Source organism: Hyperolius riggenbachi, chromosome 12, assembly GCF_040937935.1.
Source record: "Hyperolius riggenbachi isolate aHypRig1 chromosome 12, aHypRig1.pri, whole genome shotgun sequence".
NCBI classification, from domain to species: Eukaryota; Metazoa; Chordata; class Amphibia; order Anura; family Hyperoliidae; genus Hyperolius; species Hyperolius riggenbachi.
Window position 1 is genome coordinate 30,212,551 of NC_090657.1, and position 17,062 is coordinate 30,229,612.

At 43.5% G+C, this 17,062-nt stretch overlaps 1 protein-coding gene across 2 annotated transcripts; it reads left to right on the forward strand.

Annotated features, from left to right (window-relative positions):
- The first annotated feature begins 2,809 nt into the window (after window positions 1–2,809).
- LOC137541372 (cAMP-dependent protein kinase catalytic subunit-like) lies at window positions 2,810–5,839 on the forward strand. 2 transcript variants are annotated; one of them, XM_068262641.1, is made up of 3 exons: window positions 2,810–4,398; window positions 5,261–5,439; window positions 5,750–5,839. In XM_068262641.1, exon 1 carries the CDS (start codon window positions 2,893–2,895, stop codon window positions 4,300–4,302), a length of 1,410 nt encoding a protein of 469 aa, XP_068118742.1. In that variant the 5' UTR covers window positions 2,810–2,892; the 3' UTR covers window positions 4,303–4,398; window positions 5,261–5,439; window positions 5,750–5,839. The 2 variants fall into 2 exon arrangements, with proteins under 2 accessions (XP_068118742.1, XP_068118743.1); XM_068262642.1 differs by lacking the exon at window positions 5,750–5,839 and adding an exon at window positions 5,571–5,601.
- Window positions 5,840–17,062: the final 11,223 nt, after the last annotated feature.

Here is a 17,062-nt window from a genome sequence, read left to right on the forward strand (position 1 = left end):
CCGCTATTCCCTCCAGCTCGGGCGGCACTCCACACCCACGGACGGGCGGGTGCCGCCCCCTCAGAAGCGCCGCCTGAGGCAAACGTTTCACCCCGCCTCATGGGCGGGCCGGCCCTGAGAAAAACGCGCGCAGAAAACTGAAAGACAAGTGTGTTCCCTGCCTTAGTAATTATGTATCAGGGTTAGAAAAAGTGGGTGGAGCCAACACCAGCCAAATACATACTCAAACAATGTCAGGACATCAGTGGGTGGAGAAAAATACAAATTTCATTGGGAAAATGTAAACTGCAGCAATTCTTACACTGTGAGTGGTAGGGTTCTCAAAATTTGCACAGTTGGTCACTGGGTGACTGGGATTAATATTCAGAAAAGTGAGTGGGGCCTACAAAAGCCAATCAAAATCCACCTATTGATTTTTAAGGGGAATATTTAATTGCTGCCATTCTTGCACTGTTAATGACACAAGCCTCTTGCACTGTTAATCACCTGTACCTGGTACAGCCATTGGGTGATTGGGGTACAATTTCAGAAAACGGGTGGAGCCACATCCAATCAGATTTATTTTATTTTAATGCAAATTATTGATGGCAAAGACCGCAAAGCTCACAAACGTGGTCATGAAGTAATTGAGTAATTGTGTGCTAGGGTTAGGAAAAGTGGGCGGAGCCAACACCCGCCAAATGCATACCCGGGCAATGCATATATATATATATATATATATATATATATATATATATATATATATATATATATATATATATATATATATATATATATATATATATATATATATACACACACACACACACACAGAGATACATACAGATACATACAGTGCACATCTTTCTATGTTTTTCTTCTGCCCTGCGCAATCAGTCAGGGACACTTTAAAAAATGGTGCCACCCCCGCTTCCTGTGACATCACGTTGCATCGCCGCCACCGCGCTCTGATTGGCTTCCCCAGAAGAAAAGCCTGGAAATGGGGATCCTGGCGGCCGAAGACTGTGATGATAGCCGGGGGGGAGAGGCCTGGGTCCCGCTGTGCAGCGCTGATCACGCACAGGACCCAGAAACAGTGCCTTCTTGCCAGCCTGACCTGAGCTTGCACTTACCACTCCTAGCACACAAAGTGGAGCCCGAGCACAGGTCGGGATTACCGCCAGGGGGGTTAATTAATCATAAGTAATGGTTATTAAACAATGCTTAATTCACAGAAAGCAAAGAAAGCGTCCTTTTACCGATAATCGCAGAATCAACGGCGATCACAGAAAGTGCTAGTATAATGTTAGATGCATGGCAGTGATCTCACTGCCACGATAGCCGGTGATTGTAAAAGCGCTAGTGTAATGTTAAGTATATGGTAGTGATCTCACTGCCGCATTCACCGGTGATTCTTTTACCTGTTTTTTGAGCGATGGCAGTTGAAATTTAAACAAAGCACTAATAGCGATCACTCAAAAATTGCAAAAATGTAGAGCAAAAAATATGCGTTTTACCGTGAAAATCTAGCGCTAATCACTAACGTGTGAATTGGCCCATAGCATCTAATTATTTTGCCGTTTTTGGTGCCTTCTGTTACACCGTTATCTCTTATGCCGTGCATACATGGCTCGTTTATTGCGCCGGATCGAGCCAGCGACTCGATGCCGGCGCATCCCCGCTCGTCCGCGCATGCACGCGGATCGATTGCCGCTCGTCCCCGTCGGCGCTTCCTTATCACCGCTCGATTCCCTGCCATTGTCCGCCGGCGGGAATCGAGCAGGCGCGGGTCTAGCGGCACGATCGGGCCAGCTGAATATTATCAGCTGGCCGGATCAGCTGGTCGATACACGGTACAGAAACATACCATGTATCCCCAGCATTACACACAGCAGAAGCTGCTACAGCACATGTCAGGGGACAGTTACATTCAGATGACAGCAGCAGAGCCAGTAAACAATTAATTCTGATGATTAGCTATAGGAAACCTGACATGCTATATTCACCTTTTTTCCTTTATTTTTAAAGGACCACTGCAGCAAGTAGTTTATATCTGACAGAACTGACAGGTTTTGGACTAATCCATCTCCTCATGGACAGTGATAAGCGAATGCCAAAATTATTTTCGCATTTATTTTTGCGAAAACAATGATTATTTTGATTACTGAGTGAAAATTCCATCGAAATCGTGTTCGATATTTTTTTTTGCATTTTTTCCGAAATGTCTGCGCTAAAATATCGATGTTTTGCATTTTTGCGGCAAAAATGGTCATGGTAGAAATATTGTTTTTCTGTGTTGTCGCACTTTTCGCATTTCTTTTTGTGGTAATATGTTTTTTTTTTTTTTTTTTTTTTTTTTTTTTTTTTTTTTTTTTTGCATTTTGACTGTAAAAATATAGATTTTTCTAAAAACGAAAAAAAAGCAATTTTTTTAAAAAAATTCTCGAAATCGAAAACTATGTTTTCGATGCAAAAGTCACTTTGGCGAGAATTCACAAGAAACACTGCTCATAGGGGATTCTCAGTTTTTTTTTTGTTTGCAAAGGCATTTCCTGATCAGCATTTGCTAACTGCCAAAACAGTGTGCAAGTGGGCTGGGAGGCTGGCTGGTATCTTACTATTGTGGCAGTTAGGCTTAGCAACTGCCGTTCAGGAAATGCTTTTGAATACAAAAAAACAAACTAACTAAGAAAATAACAAACATCCATCTGCACCTGCACAAGTCATGTGACCGGTGACATCATGAGCACAGCTTATTATGACATCACAATGCAAGGCTCAGCTATATATGGAGACTCCTGAGCACCTGGCCTCAGAGTTGATCAGAACAGTCGACTAGCGAGGTGTTATTTACTGAGCTTAGCGAATATCTGATTTGATTTTCTGCGATTTTATCTATTCCACTTTCCCATCATGGGCTCTAGTGGAAGAAAGAAGCTGGACGCATACAAGCGCCTGGAGGAGGACAAAGAGGTAGAAGAGGAGAGAGAGACTAAGAGGGAAAATGCTACAATGACCACTCTGCACAGAGTTGCTGCCTTCATGAGAAATGCTCGTGACCGCATTGTTAGACTGGTGCGTGGATCTACTACCCAACGCCATAGCCCTCCTCATGGTCGGTCACATAAGACATCAAAGATCGAAGAAAACCATGAAAGGGCAAAGAGATGCGACAAGGACAGTGAATCCTGTAAAAGAAAAAGATCTGAAGAAAAGGCTGGACCAAGCAAGAGATTCAGAAAACTTACTGGAACTCAAAAAAGGAAAAGATCAGAAATGGACAGTGGCCCTAAAACAGAGAATAGCAAGAGAATCAGGATGGACAGCGACATGGAGGCTCAAGACAGTGTAACCCTTGAGGCCTCCTCTGTTCCTTTAACAGCAGACCAATTCACCTTCCATCATGTTCTTGGAGAAGGAGCTTTCGGTCAGGTTCTGCTTGCAACAGATGCAGTACGTCAAGAACGTGTTGCCATCAAGGTTCTCAAAAAGAGAATGCTCCTAAGATGTCAGGAATACTTAGATGAGGGACAATATCTGGCAATCACTAGCCAGAGCCCCTTCCTCATTCATGGTTATGGAGCATTTCACACTGACAACTACATCTTCTATGTCATGGAGCTGGCCACAGGACAGACCCTTTTTGACTACCTGGGTACAAACCTGGATTTCAAGACTCTCCAATTCATTTCAGCAGAGCTTGTTTGTGGCATCCAGTTCCTACACAGCAAAGGAATCATTCACCGAGATCTGAAAGAGGATAACATCATGCTAACTGCAGATGGACATATCAAAATCACGGATTTCGGACTAGCTGTGAAGAAAACAAAATATATGACCGAAGCAATGGACTGGTATGCACTGGGTGTCATGCTATACCACCTGATTAAAGGAGACTACTCGAGCATGTCACCCACATGGGCCGATGAGCCATGGGCAAGGGAGGAGCTACAACTAGAAACAAAGCCTTCCTACCAAGGGCATGAAGATCAAACCGCTGACTTTTTACAAAAGCTTCTGCGTCAAAACAGGAGCCAACAGCTGGGAGTCCATGGTGACATCAGAAGCCATCCATTCTTTTCTGATATTAACTGGAAAGAGGTGGAGACTGGCATCCTGCCGTCACCAATTGCAGTGCAACAACACTGCCCACAGCAAGATGAGGACGATGCAATGCTGCCCTTTTATACTGTAAGAGGCATCGTTCCACTTGCACCAGAGGACCAGGTCGTGTTCACTAACGTCCCGTTTGTGTGCCCTGCATGGGCTTCCAGCTACCACACTGCTCCCATGCACCCAGATGTCAGGCCACCCCAAGAATAATCATCCAGCCTCCACACACCATTCAGCATGTAGCATGCCTTGTCTCCTCTCCACATCACTGATGAGCATCCAAGCCATCAGACAACCTACCCACAGGTAAGTACTCCATTTTTTCTTGTCTAATTTCTCATCTATTATAGTTATGTTGACACTGACAGCATAAAGGGACATTATGGTTTCATTGATAAAAAACAAATGTTTTCAGTGGGAGTCATTGATTTCAGGGATTAATGGCAAACATTAGTTTAACATGATTGTATATGTATATGATATAGAAAGATGTAGATAATAATACATATGGCCTTTAGCAGAGAAAAAACAGATAATGGTGTTAATGGTTATTGCTAGTCAACCAGGTATTAAAAATAAGAAACAAAAACTCCTATATTGTGCAGTTAATTACCCGGCAGCAAGAGGATAGTTTCTGGTCTGTCTCATGTCAACAATACTCCAACCAGAGTGCAGATAGTTCTGTTGTCATGGATGCAAAGAAGTGTAATTTCAGTTCACAGCCAGTTACAATGTCAGTGTGCTTTTGTGCTCATCATCCAGCCCATTACCAGCACGTTTATATTGGGTGTGCTGCCACAAATGTACAATAATACTAACCACCAATGTAAAAAGGCCAACCAGAAGCGACTAATATAGAAGAAAGGAGTAATGAACGGGAAGCAACTTCAAGAGCATTTTCTTTGTCTTCGCTACATTTTGATGTTACAAAACATAGTAAATCTATTCTAATGATCATTTACTGTTTCTACATATGCTATAGTTATTACAAGTGAAGCGTGTTGCACCAAACTAATCTCCATCTAACTTCTTACAAATATCTAGTAAGGTAACAGGAAAAAAGGGGCTCAATGTTCAGATATAAAGTTGTTTGTGGATTAACTGTTGTTACTATATTGTCTGCCAAGTGATGTTTTCTGACCTTTGTTATCCTCTCTTCCCGATGTAGATGTCACTTCTCCAGAGCCACGCGTCAGACACAGCTTCTACCGGACTTGACCTTCTCCAGACCCTGGACTACCAATGACCAGACTCATCTGACAGCGGGCCTGTTGGAAAGAGCCAGTCATGGTGGTCCACTGGGAATGGACTTTAACTGGACTTTACCTTTTACTGGCCCCAGATTGGGTAAGTGTATAAAAGAAGTTTACAACAAATGAACATAATGCTGCACAACAACTCTCATATGACACATTACTTCAATTCACATTTGCAGATAAACCTTAACCTGTAACATTTGTTTTATTTGCTGATACAAGTGACCAGAGCCGTCTGATATGAGCTGCACCATGTTAGATAGAGTCGGTCATCATGTTCCATCTAGGTGATGACCCTTTACCGGAGATATTTTCCAGCACTCATTCCTTAAATAAGACAAACTATCTAATCTGTAAAAATATATACAGCAAATATTAATTTGTTTTTCTTTCTATTGCAGATATTTAGGACCAGTGCCGCCTGACATTTGGCGATGTTAGGAGGAGCCGGCCTAGATCCTCCATCTGGACGGACCCCAAAGCTGAAGAACATCCACCAGCTCAGCCCCAATACAGAGGCAGCTGAGACTACTATTGTATTATAGTGTATGATTATTTCAGTTTAATAAATCATAAAATCTAATACTGAGTCAGCATTGGTCCTTTCAGAAAAAGAAAGTTCATGCTTTTATTTTGGATAAATGAAAGTCTTCTGTGCTCTGCCATTTTCTCAAACTCAGCTAGTATCGTGAAAGGTGCGTTCTAGCCCTCAGCTAGAGTTCTAAAGATGCAAGAGTTCTAAAGTACCGTATTTTTCGGACTATAAGATGCTCCGGACCATAAGACGCACCTGGAATTAGAGGAGAAAAACCAGGAAAAAAAATGAACCTGGTGTGTTTATGGTACAGGGGCACCTTGTGGAACCTTTCCCCCCATGGGGGGGTTGTGTGTGTGTGTGTGTGTGTGTGTGTGTGTGTGTGGTGTGTGTGTGGTGTGTGTGTGGTGTGGTGTGTGTGTGTGTGGTGTGTGGTGTGTGAGTGTGTGGTGTGTGTGTGGTGTGGTGTGGTGTGTGTGTGTGTGTGTGTGTGTGTGTGTGTGGTGTGTGTGTGTGTGTGTGAGTGTGTGGTGTGTGTGTGTGGTGTGTGTGTGTGTGGTGTGGTGTGTGTGTGTGTGTGTGTGGTGTGGTGTGGTGTGTGGTGTGGTGTGTGTGTGTGTATATGTGTGTGTGTGTGTGAGAGAGTGTGTGTGTGGTGTGTGTGTGTGGTGTGGTGTGGTGTGTGTGTGTGTGTGTGTGTGTGTGTGTGGTGTGGTGTGTGTGTGTGGCATGTGTTGTGTTGTGGGGTGTGTGTGTGTGTGTGTGTGTGTGTGGTGCGGTGGTGTTTGTGTGTGTGGTGTGGTGTGTGGGTGTGGTGTGGTGAGGTGTGTGTGTGTGTGGTGTGGTATGTGCGTGTGTGGTGTGGTGTGTGGTATGTGCGTGTGTGGTGTGTGGTGTGTGTGTGTGTATGTGTGTGTGTGGTGTGGTGTGGTGTGTGGTGTGTGTGTGGTGTGGTGTGTGGTGTGGTGTGTGGTGTGGTGTGTGTGTGTGTGGTGTGGTGTGGTGTGTGGTGTGTGTGTATGTTGGGCCAGCAGATCTCTAAGCTCATTCACTGGGTTTTTAGGATTTACATGTATGATTTGTTGAATTATTTACATTTATGCATAAACTGAAAACATTGTAAAACTGGCAGACAGAGAGTAGTCAAAATCCAGGCAGAAGTAGGTGCAGGTGGCAGGCAGAGAGCAGACAAAATCTAGGCAGAGGTCGGTGCAGGCGGTAGGCAGAGAGCAGGCAAAATCCAGGCAGAGGTCTGTGCAGGCGGCAAGCAAAGAGTAGACAAAATCCAGGCAGAAATTGGTGGAGGCGGCAGGCAGAGAGTTGACAAAATCCAGGCAGAGGTCGTGCAGGCGGCAGGCAGAGAGTAGACAAAATCCAGGCAGAGGTCGGTGCAGGCGGTAGGCAGAGAGCAGACAAAATCCAGGCAGAGGTCGGTGCAGGCGGCAAGCAAAGAGTAGACAAAATCCAGGCAGAAATTGGTGGAGGCGGCAGGCAGAGAGTTGACAAAATCCAGGCAGAGGTCGTGCAGGCTGCAGGCAGAGAGTAGACAAACGTCAGGCAGAGGTCGGTGCAGACGGCAGGCAGAGAGTAGACAAAATCCAGGCAGAGGTCGTGCATGTGGCAGGCAGAGAGTAGACAAATTCCAGGCAGAGGTTGTGCAGGTGGCAGGCAGAGAGTAGTCAATATCCAGGCAAAAATCGGTAACAGTATCGCAGAAGGACAGACTAAAGTATATATATGTACATATGTATATATGCATATGTATGTATGTATATGTATATATATTCATACACATATATATATATATATATATATATATATATATATATATATATATATAAGTGTTTGTGTGTGTGTGTGTGTGTGTGTATATGTATATATATATATATATATATATACATATACACACACACACACACACACATATATATATGTATAATAAACACACATATACAGTACTCGCAAGCAAGCCAAATTTTTGACCCCCCAAAAGTGGGCCAAAAGTTGGGGAATCGGCTTGCTTGCGAGTCACGTTGGTCGTAGGCCCACCTCCCCCCCGCGGCCGCCGCTGCTATTAGCTTACCCTGCGGCTTCCAATAGTCCTATCTCCGTCTCCCGGGGCATGTAAATAATTCACAGCAGCTCGCTCCACGGCGTAAGCTGTAGGCAGAGCGGTTTCCATAGTAACGGCGATACACGCCGCCGTTACAGGAAGCCGCTCTACTTACAGCTTCCTGTCATCACGCAGTGTAGCGAGCTGCTGTGAATTATTTGCATGCCCCGGGAGACAGAGAGGGGACTATTGGAAGCCGCAGGGTAAGCTAATAGCAGCGGTGGCCGCGGGGGGGGGGGGGGGGGGGTGGAGGGGGGAGGTTGGGTGAGGCGGGGGGCACTGTCTACCTATACCGGGCACTATACTAGCTATACCGAGCACTATACTAGCTATACTGGGCACTATACTAGCTATACTGGGCACTAAACTAGCTATACCGAGCACTATACTAGCTATACCGAGCACTATACTAGCTATACTGTGCACTATACTAGCTATACTGAGCACTACCTACCTATACTGGGCACTGTACTAGGGCACTATACTAGCTATACTGGGCACTATATTAGCTATACTGAGCACTATACTAGCTATACTGGGCACTTTACTAGCTGTACTGGGCACTGTACTGGGCACTATACTGAGCACTATACTAGCTATACTGGGCAGTGGGCACTATACTAGCTATACTGGGAACTTCACTAGCTATACTGGGCACTACCTACCCATACTGGGCACTATACTAACTATACTGGGACACACTGGGGGGGATCACACGGGCAGCATTTCCTACCCCCGGCTTATATAAGGGTCAATCATTTTTTCCTGGCTTATATGCGGGTCGGCTTACTTGCGATTATATACAGTATATGTATACAGTATATATCCTACTAATATTATAAATGGGAAAGTTTGGATGTTTGTTACTTGATCACGCAAAAATGGCTGATCAGAAATTTGGCACACACATAGTATATTACCTGGAATAACATATAGGATACTTTTTTATTCCCATAACCAAAAAGGAGGCGGAGACAAATACAAATTTCACTGGAAAATGTAAACAGCAGCCATTCTTACACTGGTAATGGCAGGGTTCTCAAACTTTGCACAGTTGGTCACTGGGTGACTGGGATTAATATTCAGAAAAGTGGGTGGAGCCTATAAAAGCCAATCAAAATCCACCTATTTATTTTCAAGGGGAATATTCACATTGCTGCCATTCTTGCATTGTTAATGTGCTATTAACAGTGCAAGAATGGCAGCAATGTGAATATTCCCCTTGAAAAGCCTCAAACCTGGTACAGTAGATGACTGGGTGACTGGGGTTCAAATTCAGTAAAGGGGTGGAGCCACAAACAGTCAATCAGATTTGTTTCATTCCAATGCAAATTATTTTTTATTTATTTATTTATTTATTGTATTTATAAAGCGCCAACATATATTTAGGGGTGACATACAGCAATATGACAATACAGGAATACAAGAAAACCAGATCACACACCATAGTATGAGTACCAGGTAATGCTTAGTCAGTGACTGGATGGAGCATGGAGATTAGGCAAGTTAGGTTCACTCAGATGCATAGCATGGGTTCACAGTAATGGAGGTGCAAGATCAGGAAGGACACAAAAGGAGGAGGACCCTGCCCAAAGGCTTACAATCTAGAGGGAGAGGTAAGGACACGAATGGTAGGGGACTAGAGTTCAGCTGTAGGTTTAGAGCACTTTTGAGGGGTAGTAGTCCAGAAAGAAAAGGTGAGTTTTGAGGGCTTTCTTGAAGATGTTGAAGGAGGGGGCTGCCCTAATGGGTGGAGGTAGGGAGTTCCATAGTGTTGGCAGGGCCGGATTTGTACTCTTTACCGCCCAAGGCCACTGTCACCAGCCGCCCCCCTTCAGTATAGTTAGCGAGATGACGCTTCCCTCCAGTATAGGTAGCCAGATGGCCCCTCCCCCCTTCCCTCTAGTATATGTAGCCAGATGACCCCTCCGCCCTTCCCACCAGTATAGGTAGCCAGGTGACTCCCTTAATCCCTCCTTTTCCCACCCCCTTTCAGTATAGGTAGCCAGTTCGCCTTCACACCGCAGCAGCCATCAGTGTCACTCATTTCTCTGCTCGTCTCCAATGCAGAAGCTTCCTCTTCGTTTCCATTTCCAATGCTGCCCAAGTCCATAGCCACCAGCCACAATGGAAACGTGCACAGAGAGTAAGGGGGCTGCTGCAGAGGCGGCTAGACTTCATATATGTAGAGAGGACCATAAACTATAAAAATTATCAAACAGGAACTTTTTGAATGCAAAAATATCAAAAAACTTTATTGACACACATATAGAAAAAGGTAATAAAAACTCTCTGTTGGAGGTTCCTTGTAAATATTTCCAGTACAGAATTTACAGCACAGACATGAGCTTTGTTTGTAAACTTAGTGCAATTTTTGAGGAAAGGCAACGACACGCTCGTTTCGGGCACAGAAGGCCCTTCATCAGGCCAAGTTGCAGAAAGCACTGTCTACAAAAGAACACACAAATATATGTACATTAATAACATTAATATAATGTGTAAATTTCCAGCACCTCACAGAGAGATAGCCCGAAGGTGAAAATGATGACGCCGTGTGGCCACCAGGTCCAAATAGACCGCCACACTTGTCACGAAAAAATGAAAAAAAAGGAAAGGGTGTCAAAAACGAACAAGGAAATACAAACGACAATATAGGAGAGATCTGGCGTTATACAAGAACCTGCGGGTTTGGTAAATATCAATCCGCCGTATACGCCACGGTCTGGAGACATAAAAGAAATATTCAGACAACTGCAGTGACCAGCCCAAAAGGTCTGTAAATATCGACCTCATTGTCACTGCAGTGAGTAGAAAAGAGAAGGAGAAAAACGTAGAGAAAAGAGAATACATCAAAAATCAATGAGTTTCAGCAAACCTGTCAATCCTGTGGACAATGCACAGTTAGGACACCAAGGAAGCAAAGAAGCATCTGAACCGACCAGATGTAGATAACACCTTTAATAAAGCAGTGCAGACATGACAACAATGAGCACAGTGTCAAGATGACCATCTGATCCACACACTCCAAGAGGACTAGATATAGTACCAATTGCCAATCTATACAGTACATAGGGGGTCATAATTCCACACGATTACACATGTATCATACTGGGCCTATCGGTGTAGCTGAAATTTGGTCAGAGCTATACAAAACAAGGCATACAATGGCTATATCACAGAGGGGCACCTCAAAGGTGTGCCCCGCTGTGTCCCATGTAGTAATGCACATGGTACCCACAGAATCAAAGCCTAAGACCTAGATCCAACCAAAATGATCCTATTGAGCACCAAGGCTCCAAAGTACAGTCAAAACAGCGAAACCTGATATTCGGACCAGATATACAAAGATCTATTGCAAATGTTAAATAACCCGTGAAAAGCGTAGTCCATAATTATAATGTCTATCAAGAAAATTGAAGGCATATACTTACAATCCCAATGGCGAAAAAGAAGCTAATACAGCCTGCTGCTAACATGGGAGTGCAAAGTACAATGGCGTCAGCTCATCTAAATAGCGTCCCCGGCGACTAGAAAGGCGCACTGCGCATGTCAGTGGGCGGAGACCTGTAGATGGAACAGTCGGCTGCGTCCAGCGCCTACACGTAACCAAGCTGGAACGCAAGCCGGAAGTAACCTCGGTCGGAAGCCGGAGATGACGCACTCAGCGTGGCTCCGGTATTAAGATAAGGGGCGGCCACCACACAGCACGCTCACAAGCTTTTGTGTCACGCTGGAGCGCAAATAGAGGCGCCCAGCGTGTCACATACAGCCCAGCCATAAGCACTTAATGAAATATGAACCAGAGCCGGTCATAGTCAAAACAGATGGGCAATAGTCATAGCCTTAGAGTAAATGCGCACATATATCATAGGGGAGAGTATGTTCTAAGATATCAAACAGACCACATTAGTACATAAAGCACCTAACTGCAACTAATTTAACAACATCATGTCCCATCTTGCACCGTGTGCATTGCCGACAGATCACACTATATCATAAAAGCCAGAAGCAAAGCAAAGAAATTAAACATGAGGCCAATACATCGTAAGTTCCATACTTCACCCTGATGTCGCAAAACGTGCAGTGATCCCGCAGGGTCAACAGAGAGCGCAGAAGAATGCCAATGCAGAAAATAGGTGGGATCTAAAAGAGAAAGAAAACGATGATAAAAACAGATCCACAATTTATATCACAATCGATTTAAATAAACTAGTAGAGAAAACATCATTGAGGCCTGTATTCCGCATTCATGCCCCATGGGATCAAGGTTTGAAGTGTCTTGATCCAGCGGGCCTCCTTATGCAGCAAACTAGCCTCTCTATCACCACCCCTTCTCAGAGGTGCGACAGCTTCTAACACGAAAAAGCGGAGCTGATTTGCTGCATGTCCCATTGTAACAAAATGACTCGCAACAGCGGAGTCAATCTCTGACAATGTTTGCTGTCTGCGATATGCCACATTAATTCTCGATCTATGCTCTATGATTCTCTCTTTGACAGCTCTCGTAGTTTCGCCTACATAAAGTTTGCCACAAGGGCACTTTATGGCATAGACCACAAATGGAGTCTCACATGTGGCATAGTGCAGAAATTTAATTTGATGACCTCGCATCGGATGATTAAAACTCCTTCCCCTAAATACTAATTGACAACAGGAACAGTTTAAACAGGGAAAGGTCCCCTTTCTAGTTGGGGCTAGAGTGGTTTGTAAATTGGTCCTGCCGGAGCCCAAATCCGCCCTCACTAGATGGTCCCTTATGGATTGGGCCCGCTTGTAAGCAATCATGGGAGGTGATCTAAAAGCTGGGACTTCGGAGCCCCTAGATTTCAAAATAGGCCAATGTTTCTTAACGATGGAAGAGATGCGTGACGAGATAGTATTAAATGACGTGGACAGGATCAGGCGATTATTGCCATCCCCAGATTTTGTCCCTCTGGTTTTCAACAAATCAGATCTCTCTCGAGTAAGGACCTGTCTTTTTGTACGCTCCACGAGTTTTCTAGGGTAATGTCTCTCCAAGAATCTGTTGGCCATACCAGACATACGTTGTACGCTTTTGGTTTCGTCGCTAACAATGCGCCGAACGCGCATAAACTGTGATTTGGGTAGCGATTCGCGCAAACTTTTAGGTTGAAAACTCCTAAAGTCTAGTAGTGTATTACGGTCAGTTGGTTTGGTATACAAATCAAAGGACAGCAGCCGCCCCATCCTGCACACGTCAACATCCAAGAAAGCTATTTTGTGGGCCTCAACATTCCATGTAAATTTTAATGCAGATGATGCTCCCTGTAATTCCTCGTAGAATGTTTGAAAGGAGGAAGGCGGTCCAGACCAGATAACAAAGATGTCATCAATATACCGACGCCAAATACAGGCGTGATTTCTGAATAGGGGATTTTTATAGACCCATTCCTCCTCAAATCTTTCAACGAAAATATTAGCATACACTGGTGCTACATTGGAGCCCATAGACGATCCTCTAAGCTGTAAATAAAATGTATCTTGGAAGAGAAAAAAGTTTCTCTCAAGTACTAATTCTAACAAGGTCATGATGAAATCTATTTGTACATTTTGCACTGTTTTATCGGCCAACAAACAGGATTTTACAGCTTCCTTACCTTCGGAATGCGGAATACAGGTATACAGGGATTCGATGTCAAGTGTTATCAAGAGGCAGTCGTCATATGGAAGGACTAGTTCTCCTATCTGTTTCAAAAAGTCAGAGGTATCGCGGAGATATGACTTTTGACTGAGCATATATTTTCTTAATACTTTATCAAGAAAAATAGCAATATGACTCATAATAGACTCACATCCTGCCACAATTGGGCGACCAGGTGGATTGTGCAATCGTTTATGTATCTTAGGGAGACAGTACAAAACAGGAATAACAGGTTTATCGTTATATAGGTAATTGTAAAGTTTTTGGTCAATCAGCCCATAATCCAATGCCTCATCCAAGATCACTTTAATTTCTCTCAGGTACTCAAAAGTTGGATTGATGGTGAGTTTCTTATATACCTTCTCATCAGACAACTGCCTCAAGATTTCACAAACATAATCCGATTTGTTCATGACCACAACAGCGCCACCCTTATCCGCAGGTTTGATCAAAATAGATTGATTGTCCTTTAGACTATATAGAGCTTCCTTCTCGTTCTTACTTAGATTATGTCGGAAAAATGGGGTATGTCCCCTCTTAAAATCATTCTCTAGTTTACTCAGATCTCGTTTAACTAATCTAATATATGCTTCCACATGATCATCATTTTGTGGAGGCTTGTTACTTGTGGGCAAGAACAAATTCAGATCATTTGCTTTATATAGTGACACTTCCTGAGTGACTCGTGGCACTGATAAGGGTCTAGAAAAGAAGGCCTTCCATCGTAACTGATCAAAGAACCTCTCAAGTTCGACATCCAAGTTGAAAAAGTCCGGCACAGCAGTAGGGCTGAAAGACAGACCTCTAGATAATATCGCCAACTCATCGGGTGACAACTGATGATCAGAAATATTAATCACAGGTGATAATTGAGATTTGTCTTGTATGGACTCATTAATCAAGTGCGGTCTCTGAAAAAGTAATCTCTCTTGGGAACTTGTTTCGGAGGGGGTCTCTTTTTGGGGGCCTGTGCTGGAACCTGGCCCGAATTCTCTAAAAAAGAAGATTCTGAAGCAGAAGATCCAGAGGAAGGTGTAGGAGAGTTTGGTTGGTTTGGTACTGGTTTTGGGTGTCTCTTCCTTTGCTTTGAATGGCGTCTTCCACCTCCAGGTGTAGATGGGTTGGGTTTTTGCTGCCATTTATACACGTAGCCGGATGTATAATCTCGACAATCACGCTGAAATTTTTCCCTTTTGGTTTGTAATGCGTCTCTTTTGTACTTAATCAAACTTTCCTCAAAGGACTTAATTTGTGTCTCAAAAGATTCTCTGGAAATTTGATTCGCCAACTTTTTACGTAACTCCAGAGCCTCTGTTTTAAACCCTGGTAACTTCTTATAGATCCATTCCACATATAGCAACAAAATATCAAAGGAAGATTTATTCAAAATTCCTTCAAATCGAGTTAAAAATTCACTGTCGTCTGTGAAGATATTGGGTCGTATATGTGATCTCACTCCCCTAGGGATTTTCAGATCTTTATAATACTCAGCTAATGTCTGACCATGTAACTCCAAATCAATGATGTATTTCTCTATTTTCTCCAACTCCTTAAAATCTACCGCTGTAGCGTCTATATCTCCCAAGATCCTACAACAACCTTCAACGTTGCTCAAGATTCTTTTAATATCGTCGTCTGCATATGAAAAGATTGCTGTACCTGTCGAGTGAGCTGTCTCCTCCGTAAGAGGAGTAAGTCCATTGGTAGACATAAATAGGCAACTACGGTCAAAGAATTATAATCAAAAAAATTATAATCAAAAAACAGTTCCTCCCCAGTGGATAAGGGTGGCGCTGTTGTGGTCATGAACAAATCGGATTATGTTTGTGAAATCTTGAGGCAGTTGTCTGATGAGAAGGTATATAAGAAACTCACCATCAATCCAACTTTTGAGTACCTGAGAGAAATTAAAGTGATCTTGGATGAGGCATTGGATTATGGGCTGATTGACCAAAAACTTTACAATTACCTATATAACGATAAACCTGTTATTCCTGTTTTGTACTGTCTCCCTAAGATACATAAACGATTGCACAATCCACCTGGTCGCCCAATTGTGGCAGGATGTGAGTCTATTATGAGTCATATTGCTATTTTTCTTGATAAAGTATTAAGAAAATATATGCTCAGTCAAAAGTCATATCTCCGCGATACCTCTGACTTTTTGAAACAGATAGGAGAACTAGTCCTTCCTCATGACGACTGCCTCTTGATAACACTTGACATCGAATCCCTGTATACCTGTATTCCGCATTCCGAAGGTAAGGAAGCTGTAAAATCCTGTTTGTTGGCCGATAAAACAGTGCAAAATGTACAAATAGATTTTATCATGACCTTGTTAGAATTAGTACTTGAGAGAAACTTTTTTCTCTTCCAAGATACATTTTATTTACAGCTTAGAGGATCGTCTATGGGCTCCAATGTAGCACCAGTGTATGCTAATATTTTCGTTGAAAGATTTGAGGAGGAATGGGTCTATAAAAATCCCCTATTCAGAAATCACGCCTGTATTTGGCGTCGGTATATTGATGACATCTTTGAAAGGAGGAAGGCGGTCCAGACCAGATAACAAACATTCTACGAGGAATTACAGGGAGCATCATCTGCATTAAAATTTACATGGAATGTTGAGGCCCACAAAATAGCTTTCTTGGATGTTGACGTGTGCTGGATGGGGCGGCTGCTGTCCTTTGATTTGTATACCAAACCAACTGACCGTAATACACTACTAGACTTTAGGAGTTTTCATCCTAAAAGTTTGCGCGAATCGCTACCCAAATCACAGTTTATGCGCGTTCGGCGCATTGTTAGCGACGAAACCAAAAGCGTACAACGTATGTCTGGTATGGCCAACAGATTCTTGGAGAGACATTACCCTAGAAAACTCGTGGAGCGTACAAAAAGACAGGTCCTTACTCGAGAGAGATCTGATTTGTTGAAAACCAGAGGGACAAAATCTGGGGATGGCAATAATCGCCTGATCCTGTCCACGTCATTTAATACTATCTCGTCACGCATCTCTTCCATCGTTAAGAAACATTGGCCTATTTTGAAATCTAGGGGCTCCGAAGTCCCAGCTTTTAGATCACCTCCCATGATTGCTTACAAGCGGGCCCAATCCATAAGGGACCATCTAGTGAGGGCGGATTTGGGCTCCGGCAGGACCAATTTACAAACCACTCTAGCCCCAACTAGAAAGGGGACCTTTCCCTGTTTAAACTGTTCCTGTTGTCAATTAGTATTTAGGGGAAGGAGTTTTAATCATCCGATGCGAGGTCATCAAATTAAATTTCTGCACTATGCCACATGTGAGACTCCATTTGTGGTCTATGCCATAAAGTGCCCTTGTGGCAAACTTTATGTAGGCGAAACTACGAGAGCTGTCAAAGAGAGAATCATAGAGC